At 49.2% G+C, this 10,569-nt stretch overlaps 1 protein-coding gene across 1 annotated transcript; it reads left to right on the plus strand.

The window, feature by feature from the left end:
• The first annotated feature begins 302 nt into the window (after positions 1-302).
• On the plus strand, positions 303-1,394 carry LOC121282377 (serine protease 27-like). The gene has a single exon (XM_041196098.1). The coding sequence runs from the start codon at positions 303-305 to the stop codon at positions 1,392-1,394; it is 1,092 nt and encodes a 363-aa protein (XP_041052032.1).
• The last annotated feature ends 9,175 nt before the right edge of the window (positions 1,395-10,569 follow it).

The following is a 10,569-nucleotide window of genomic DNA, read 5'->3' on the forward strand; positions in this document are numbered from 1 at the left end:
TAAGGAAAGATCCAAAAAGCCTTAATTTCTGAAGCAAATCCTGCGGTGACATCATAATTCCCAGTGACATCATCACTTGCTGACTTATCACATGATCTTCTTTATATTAAAGAGCTGTGACCTCACAAACACAAACCTCCAGCTCATGAAAGACTCATTCATCCTTGTGTCACCACACCCCACCTTTACAGAATAGAGCTCACCCAAACCAACACAAGCCCAAACGCTCAAACTGGCTTCACGTCTGAAGGGCCTACTGCCACTCTATGGCCAAAAGGAAGATGTGTTAAGACAAATACGCGATGACACTCATTTCTCTCCGTGCTCTGGCAATTCTGATGTTTCTCCTGTCTGCTCCATTCTTGGCTGCGATCCACATCAAGTGTGGAACTCGGGACACCAGCAAGGTTTCCCAAGAGGAACCCCAACCCAGCTCCTGGCCTTGGCAAGTGAGCATTGAGTTGGCAGTGGAGAACAGACACTTCTGTGGCGGGGCTATCATCAGCGAGTTCTGGATCATCACTGCTGCCCATTGCTTCATGCCACCAATAACACAAACACTGCAGGAGATTGTGGTGGCCATTGGGTTGAACAAGCAACTGACACCGGAAACCTGGGCACACTACTCCATTCCTCGTAATGTCATTTTACATGACGGGTTCAATGAGGAAACAGGGGCAAATGACATTGCACTGGTGAGGACTAGTGAGCGTATCACTTTCGGAAAGTATGTCATGCCTGTGTGCTTCCCCAATGATGATATCTTCTTTGGGAATGCCTGGATCAATTGTCGAATCACAGGCTGGATGAAGACAGGTGAAGACACCACAGATGCTCTTCAGGAAGCACCTGTAAAGATTATCTCCTTCAGAAAATGTAATGCCACAATTTTTGGTGGCAAACTCCAACCAACAATGATGTGCATGAACTTCCAAGAAAATGAAACCATTGGTTGTCACATGGACAGTGGAGGCCCTCTAGTTTGTAAGGTCAATAACACACAACAGTATTTCTTAATTGGGGCTGTAAGCTGGGTGAGTGATTGTGAGAAGCGGTGGCCTGGAGTCTTCACTGTGGCCAAGTCCTACCTAAACTGGATTGAGCACATCACTGCACGGTATGGTAAGAGGTTCAATTTCAAGGAGTATGGTGCAGAGCTAGCAAATCAGCATCATAGAACCTTAATAAAGATGAAGGCACATAATGTAAGTGGCCAGAACGAACAAAACTCTTCAGCTGCAAGCACATCTTGTCCAAGACCCACGCTCACTACAAGCATCAAAGATCTACCAACACTTACACTGACAGCAACTGGACACATCTACACCACTTCAGTGGTTGGGATTGCGCTGGTCCATCTCCGCTCACTGCTGGTCACAATGCTGGCAACTTGACAGAGATAACCTCAGCGGAAAGGACAGAATAGCAGAGCAGCTTCCAAACTGCATCAAAATTCCTGATTGTTCCATGTTTCTGTGGAAAGCTGACTCAGGCATATTTCTATGAACTAGGATACTTTTTTCTTCTGGTTAAATCTGAATATTAAATATTTATCGGAATAGAAAATGCAGATTTGCAAATTGCGTTGGATTTTTTATTTCTGGAATTAACCTCCAGTTTTAACCTAAACACTGTCCTTGATTCAGTAAGATTGTGGGGTCAAGTAGACTGCGTGATAGGGGAGAGTATACAGGGGCTGTGGGGGGGTGTGGGTGGGGGGGGGGATTAATTGGTGGGTAGAATCTATGACAGGATACAAGATGCAATGCTTGCTCTGTGCATCAATAATAAATTCCTCCAAGGGTCCAGGAATGGAGTAAGGCCCTTAATGAACATATCCAAGGGAAATGAAGTCTATGGCATCTGGTCTTAAAGGGCACCACAAATTTGGCAGTGGGGGCATGGGCCCAGGCATGTCCGAGAGACTGTCCCACTGCTAGATTGGTTTGCCATTAGGTTCCCAAAATTCAGGAAGAAACAGCCCAATTTCTATCCCAGTGGCAAACACATTATACTCTTTGTTCTGACTCACATTGACTCTTACACTCCACTGCTTTGGCTCTGCAGTTCAACATTCTATTTGTTGGTTGTTAACTTTTAATTCATTCCCAATGTTAAGACGTTGTGGAGAAATAAACAACTCACAGAGAAAGACTGAGATATATAGTTCGAGTGTATTCAGAGCCTAGAGATTGATTTTGGAGATATACACAAACTATCCCATCATGTAACATGTTTCTGGTTAGTTGCTGATGTGTTGGTGAGAGCCATGGATTAGTGGATGGCACTCTTACCTTTGAACCAGAAGATCATAGGTTCAAGTCCCACTCCAGAGACCTGAATATGTAATCCAGGCTGACTCTTCCTGTGCCAATACGGAGGGAGCATTGCATTGTTGGAGGTGTTGCCTTTGGCTGAGACTTTAAACCCAAGGCCCCATCTACCTTCTCAGGTGGATGTAAAGAATCCCAAGGCATGATATAGAAGGAGAATGGGAGAGTTTTATCTGTGGGTCTTGAATAACAATTTCTTAAAATGTGTTCAAAGTGGTGGCGATAATTACATCCATTTTCTAACTCCGAAACAATGTTTAATGTAGGTGATGGGGTTCTCGCCCATCGGCTGTATTAAGTGCCTTTAACTGGGCAGTGGTGGGACTTACCTGGGATCAAGGACCCTCGGGGGAAGAAATCCCACCCTTCAAGAGCTATTGGCCAATCAGAGACCGACTGCTGTGCATTGCTTAGTAGCGCCACTGAGGAAGCGGTGGCTGTTGCCGGTAATGTATACACATGATGCCCAGGATCGATGATGGGTCCAGGCGACAGGTGAGTGATGGGGTGGAGAGGGGGCAGTGGTATTGTGGGGGGAGGGGGTTCAGCAGAAAGGACAGGAGTCAGCTCTCGAGACCACCCCTCAGCACCATCCCGATGCCAGGTCCCTCAATCAGGCACTGAATGTCTGACAACGATAGATGCCCCATGGAAGCCCACAAGCGACCCCGACAGGGTTTGCTCACCAGGCTCCCTGCCCGCCTGCCACTGGGTGAATACCAGCGGTGACAGGAGGAGGCCCTTAAGTGGGACTTTAATTGCCTATTTAAGGGCTTTGGTTGGCGATGGGGCAGAAAGGCCATCCACAAACCTGCCCGCCCCAGACTTAATCATTGCAGAGGTGGGAAGGGGGCAGGGGGGCAGGGGGCATTCTCCTCCCCCCCCCCAATTAAATGCCCTCCTGACACCAAATACAGCATGGGTGTGGGGAGGGCATTAAATTCTCCCCAATAATTCTATTACTCGCCCATTGCCTACTTGGATTTCTGAGTTTCATGTAAGTTGCAACGGAAGGAACGGTGATATATTTCCAAGTCAGGATGGTGAGTGACTTGGAGGGGATCTTGCAGGTGGTGGTGTTCCCCATGTATCTGCTGCCCTTGTTGCCCTTGGTGGTAGAGGCTGCTGGCATGGAAGATGCTGTCAAAGGAGTCTTGATGAATTGCTGCAGTGCATCTTTTAGATAGAATAATAGAATGGCTACAGCAAAGGAGGGGGCCACTCTGCCTGTTGTATCCGTGCTCGTACACACTGCAGCCTCAATGCGCTGTGGTGGAGTGAGTGAATGTTTAAGCTGGTGGAAGGGATGCTGAACAAGTGAGCTGCTTTGGCCTGGACGGTGCTGAACTCCTTGAGCGTTTTTGGAGTTGCATGCATCCAGGCAAGTGCAAAGTACTGTAATTAAATACTACAAATGAAATAAAGGACACTTTGTGCTGGATCACTGCAATCCTGGAGATTAATTGAAGATTAATCTACAGAGTAGATAGGTAGAAACTGTTCCCACTCATACAAGGATTGAGAATGAGAGGGCACAAAGTTAAATGAATTGGCAAAAGAAGCAAAAGTGATATGAGAAGAAACTTTTTTTACGCAGCGAGCGCTTAGGGTCTGGAACGCTCTGCCTGAGAGCAAGGTGGAGGCAGGTTCAACTGAAGCATTCAAAAGGGAATTGGACTGTTATCTGAAAAGGAAGAACGTGCAGGGTTATGGGAGAGATGAGTTGCTCCTTTGGAGAACCAATGCAGACCCAATGGGCCAAATGACCCCCTGCTGTGCTGTAACCATTCTGTGATTTTGTAACCTCCAGGACAATGCTGGGAACAAAACCCAAAAGAAAAGTCATTGGAGCATTTTTTTAAAAATGTGTTTTTTTTTCAATTTCTTTGAACGACTATTTATCTCTTATAAACAAATCAGACACAGGGGAAGAAGCCGTTTGACTGACAGTGAAGAATCATCCAATTGAGTCATGAAGAGCCTAGTTTTTCAACTGGTCATCAGGAGGCAGGACACACAAGGGTGGACAGGTTGTGTGACCTATGGTGTGAACGTGGGAATGGTGCAGCAGTGATGAAACCTCCAGCAATCTGTCCAATCAGAGTTCTCTACCCTTTACTATAATTTATAGTGAGAGTTCAAGTTTTAGAAGTACAGAAGTGCACCAAAGTTTGAAGAGCCTCTACTGCCCTGAAATGTCTAGAGGGAATCTTTGGGGTAGGGTTTGTGGACACACAGAATGGAGAGACTGGTCTTATCACCTTGGCAACCTGGCTTACTGATGTAATTGAATATATGTATATGGACTCCTTGTTATAAAAGGTAATGCAATAAATACTCAGGGTGCTTCACTCCCCTCATTCAATATCATTGTCAATGCCACTCCATCATTAGATATCAAGGGATATGGGGATAGTGCAGGAAAATAGCATTGAAGATCGGCCATGATCTGGTTGAATGGCAGACCAGGCTCAAGGGACCGAATGGCCTACTCCTGTTCCTATTTCCTATATTCTTATTTGGCTTAAGATAATTGGTTTAAGAATCAGAGGGAAGATAAGGCAACATTTTTTTAACTCATCGAGTTTCATGATCTGGAACCTGCTGCCTGAAAGCGGGGGTGGAAGAATAGTCACCTTCAAAAGGGAATTGGATAAATACTTGAAAGGAAAATCTCGGCATGGCCTGGGTTGGTAAGAACAGAGGAGTTGGTTTAATTGAATGGATCATCTAAAGAGCCAGCATGGGAACAATGGGCTGTATGGCCTCCTTCTGTGCCATAAATTTCCATGATTCATATAAAAATACCTAATCACAAGATGAATTCGCTCTTATTCCATCAAAAGGAACCTGTAAAAACATCTATGACCCAAAATTACTCATGAGTCACTGTGTTACTCCTGAGGTTATGATGGTTGTAGCTATTGTTTCCTGACTCTTCTCACTGCCCCTTCTGCACATGGACTCGGAGCAAAACAAAGAGAAGGAAGGGGCAATGATGAGAGTTGGAGGGGTGAGCTGGGATAATAAAATGCCAACGCAGAAAGGGAGCGGAATGAGACCCTAGAGACCTACTAGAAGGGATTGGGAAATCAGCAGACAGAGTTGGGCGAGTGAAGTGCAAGCATAGGGGGGAATCATCCTAAATTTGCACTAAGTGCGGTAGCGGGCAGGAAAAAGGGCATTTTACCCGCTGGCCAGAATGGCGGCTTTTCATGCCATATCATCCCAATCCCGCCGCAATAAGCATGCATTTCCAGGAAACAGGCCATTTCGATTGGCCACCTCGCTGCTCCATCATGCTGGGAACCACAGCTAAAGTGCAGCCGCGCGCACACCTCTCAATGTTGCCTGCCCAGGACTGCTGCCCAGAGGACAGGACAGCCCCGAAAGGCAAGAAGGCTGCAGCCCCCCCGCTCCAGATTAATGATGCATTCCTCAAGGGCCTTTGGGATGCCCTGGTGGCCTGCTGTGATGTCCTCTACCCCCTCTCTGGCCACAGGAGGGGCAGCAACATTACAACTCCAGCTCAGTAGGCGATGGCAGTGGTGGTCAGTGTGAATGCTGCACAGAAGGGGTTGGTCATCCAATTCAAATAAAAGATGAATGATCTCATCCGTGCAGCCAGGGTAAGGCAACCATCTCATCACTCTTAACTCACACTCGAACCCATCACACATTCACTGGCATCTCACTCACTACCAGCTCAAGGGACATCACTGCTCACCCTCTCACACACACCCTCACATCTCCATTTGGCCTCATCTCCTCTGGAGACTGCCTCCTCAGCCCTCACCATCTTGAGGCCTACAAGGAACATATCTTTTTAGTTCTGTTGGACTGTTGTAAAGAGCATATCTTTTTATTTTCTGTTGGTCCATGGATTAAAATTACAATGACTACATTTTGAAAGACATGTCCACTGGAACAGGATGAGAGATATATACCATGTTGTGGTCCTGGAACAAAGTGTGCCATGAAAGACAGAATGGTGCCAGAAAGGAGTACTGGACCAAGGGAGCTGCCTGGCAACAAAGTTTTAATTGGCTCCTGACCAGGTGACTAGGGCTTGTGTGAGAGCAGTGCAGCAGAATAGCTCCTAGCCTGAAAGGAGAAAGAGCTAAAACCTCTCTCTCCCATGTGTGGAAGATTCCAGTAATCCTACAATACTAGCTAGCTGGGTTTTTTTTTCTCCTCATATCTTTATAACCTGCTCTCTCTCTGAAAACCCCTGTCAAGAGGCAAAGGGAAAAATCACTGTTAGAGGCATTGTAAGGCAAGTGCCGAACCAATGAACTAAAGACTGAAAGTGCTGGAAGACCACCTCGTTCTTAAAGGAATTTGGAAGACATCGATCAAAATCAACCCATCGAATCCTGTACTCCGGAATTGGTGCTATTGAACTGTTTTATCCCACCCTTAAAATCTATGTCTTTGTGTGTCCTATGTGTCTTGTACGTGTTTGTATAGGGATTTAAGAAGGGGTAGAGCTTAAATTATAGAGTTAGAAGTTAGCAGTTCATATTTCTTTCTTTTGCCACTGGCTAAAGACAGTTTGTTCAATAAACAGTTACTTACTTGTTAAGTTTACAAACCTGGTGCTCGTATTCTGTTAACCTAAATTAAACAATTAGGTGGGTTGATCAAACTGTTTTCACATTTGTTGCGGCTCGGGGGGGCAGTAGGTCTTGATATTACAGTGCACTATCCCCAGTGAGTCGTGACAAGGCCACTTGCACAGGTCAACTTGTGCCCCCGCATACCCCCTTCCCCAATACAGCCCTCACCCTGCAGCCCCTTCCCTTGCCTCGGGCCATTTCCTCTCCCTTCCCCAAGCAAGCCCTAGCCTTGCAGCCATTGAGAAGCCACCCCTGCCTTATGGCTGGTCTGGTAGGTAGAGTCCGGTCCCAGAGCCCCCCTAAAAGTGATATGGTGCTGTCTGTGAAGTCTGGCAATGATGCTTGCGAGTGCTGCCCGAAGCAAGGTAGGCAGTCAAACCTTGAAGTCCTAAAGCCAAGTGCACGTTGCTTATGTACAGTTGCGAACACGTTGGTGTGCAATCATGCTGACGAGCTCAGATGATCCAGCATGGGGGATGATTCCAGGAAGCTGGGCTTATAATGATATGCAAGTGTATTACAATGAGGGTCCCGACATCGAACAGCAGGAAACATGGCCCACCATTGATAGGTAGAGCAGATGATTGCAAAAGAGTTTCACGATGTCATGAAACCAATTTTTGGCCTTCTCACCATATTGTCCGCTCACGCCACCAAACATGCCCGACACCAGCGAACATGGAGAATTCCACCCATAGAGTATCGTGAGATTGTGTTAAGAGCAGGAAAGCTCACTCCTCAGATTGATACAGTCATCACAATGATTCACGTACAAAATGACTCTGACCCTCCCTTCCACTTACACCCCCTGATCAGTGACATCAGCTGTAGTCCTATATGTAATTACTTACAGAACATTTATTTAAGGATCATATTGGATACTAGCCAGTGAGTGTCTGAATATAGAGTTAACCCTGCAGGTTGAATGGGCTAATGTGTTGCACCCTGATGATCCATCTCAATCTCCACATTCCCAAAGAACAATGATAGAGGCGACACTCTGGTCCTTTTAGCCTGTCCTACACACTCTCCTCCCCAAAACCATGTGGTCTCCTGGGAGAGGCGATAAAAGTAGATAGAAACCCCAGCCAATGTGGGGGGAAATTCCTCTCCAGCCGTCATCCACCCCCAAGGGCAGTCAGAACTGGTTCATGAGATCATGATGGCCCTGAATTTCCTGCAGTACTTACCTTTGTAAGAGTCAATGTCCATCCCAATGAAAAACAGGACCAGTTCTTGCTTGAAGGAATCAATGTCCAACACACAAAATGACAACCTAGAGAAAGAACCACTTCCAGTCACCTCAACTCCACCTGACCTTAAACAACTTAGTGACCTCTGCTCCTCGCTAACCTGATTAATTGGCACAAACTGTCGACTGGAAGATGACCTATTCCTTTCATTATCTTTTGCACCTCAATCAGATCAATTCTCTAAAGTGTAGAGTCCCAGCTCTTTGAGCCTGTCTTGATAATTTATACTCTCGCAATATAATTTTCTTTCTGCTTCTCTAAGCATTAATGCTTTAGAACCATTACATTTATCAAATTAGTTTTGAAACTTTAAATCAAGAGCCCCTTCCCACAGTGTGGTACTGAACCAGCCCCCCCACCACCCCACAGTGTGGCACTGAACCAGCCCCCCCCAACCCCACAGTGTGGTACTGAACCAGCACCCCCCCACCCCACAGTGTGGTACTGAACCAGCCCCCCCACCACCCCACAGTGTGGTACTGAACCAGCCCCCCCACCACCCCACAGTGTGGCACTGAAGCAGCCCCCCCCAACCCCACAATGTGGTACTGAACCAGCTCCCTCCCATCCCACAGTGTGGTACTGAACCAGCACCCCCCCCCACCCCACAGTGTGGCACTGAACCAGCACCCCCCACCCACCCCACAGTGTGGTACTGAATCAGACCCCACCACCCCACAGTGTGGCACTGAACCAGCACCCCCCCACCTCACAGTGTGGTACTGAACCAGCCCCACCACCCCACAGTGTGGTACTGAACCAGCACCCCCCCACCTCACAGTGTGGTACTGAACCAGCCCCACCACCCCACAGTGTGGTACTGAACCAGCACCCCCCACCCACCCCACAGTGTGGTACTGAACCAGCACCCCCCCACCCCACAGTGTGGCACTGAACCAGCACCCCCCACCCACCCCACAGTGTGGTACTGAATCAGACCCCACCACCCCACAGTGTGGCACTGAACCAGTACCCCCCCCACCCCACAGTGTGGCACTGAACCAGCACCCCCCACCCACCCCACAGTGTGGTACTGAACCACTCCCCCACCCCACAGTGTGGTACTGAATCAGACCCCACCACCCCACAGTGTGGCACTGAACCAGCCACCCCGCCCCCCCACCCCACAGTGTGGTACTGAATCAGACCCCACCACCTCAAAGTGTGGTACTGAACCAGCACCCCCCACCCCACAGTGTGGTACTGAACCAGCATCCCCCACCCCACAGTGTGGTACTGAACCAGCACCCCCCCACCCCACAGTGGTACTGAATCAGACCCCCCCAACCCCACAGTGTGGTACTGAATCAGACCCCACCACCCCACAGTGTGGTACTGAACCAGCACCCCCCCACCCCACAGTGTGGCACTGAACCAGCCACCCCGCCCCCCCCACCCCACAGTGTGGCACTGAACCAGCCCCCCCACCCCACAGTGTGGCACTGAACCAGCCACCCCGCCCCCCCCCCACCCCACAGTGTGGTACTGAACCACCCCCGCCACCCCACAGTGTGGTACTGAACCACCCCCCCACCCCACAGTGTGGTACTGAACCACCCCCCCCCACCCCACAGTGTGGTACTGAACCACCCCCCCACCCCACAGTGTGGTACTGAACCACCCCCCCACCCCACAGTGTGGTACTGAACCACTCCCCCACCCCACAGTGTGGCACTGAACCAGCACCCCCCACCCACCCCACAGTGTGGTACTGAACCAGCCCCACCCACCCCACAGTGTGGTACTGAACCAACCCCCCCACACCACAGTGTGGTACTGAACCAGCCCCCCCACCCCACAGAGTGGTACTGAACCAGACCCCCCCACCCCACAGTGTGGTACTGAACCAGCCCCACCCCTCCCATCCCACAGTGTGGTACTGAACCACCCCCCCCCACCCCACAGTGTGGTACTGAACCAACCCCCCCACCCCACAGTGTGGTACTGAACCAACCCCCCCACCCCACAGTGTGGTACTGAACCAGACCCCCCCACCCCACAGTGTGGTACTGAACCAGCCCCCCAACTCCCGCCCCATAGTGTGGTACTGAACACCGCCACACCCCCACAGTGTGGTACTGAACCAGTCCCCCACCCCACAGTGTGGTACTGAACCAGCCCCCCCACCCCACAGTGTGGTACTGAACCAGCCCCCCCACCCCACAGTGTGGCACTGAACGAGCACCCCCCCACTCCACAGTGTGGTACTGAATCAGCCCCCAACCCTACAGTGTGGTATTGAACCAGCCCCTATCAGCAGCAAACAACTAAATTAAAATTAAACATTGAGCTCACTCAGTTCTCTGTAAAGTCACCAATCTGGAATAGTCAACTACCAGACAACAAAGTTAATCAAATTGCTGA

Source organism: Carcharodon carcharias, chromosome 9, assembly GCF_017639515.1.
Source record: "Carcharodon carcharias isolate sCarCar2 chromosome 9, sCarCar2.pri, whole genome shotgun sequence".
Classification (NCBI taxonomy): Eukaryota; Metazoa; Chordata; class Chondrichthyes; order Lamniformes; family Lamnidae; genus Carcharodon; species Carcharodon carcharias.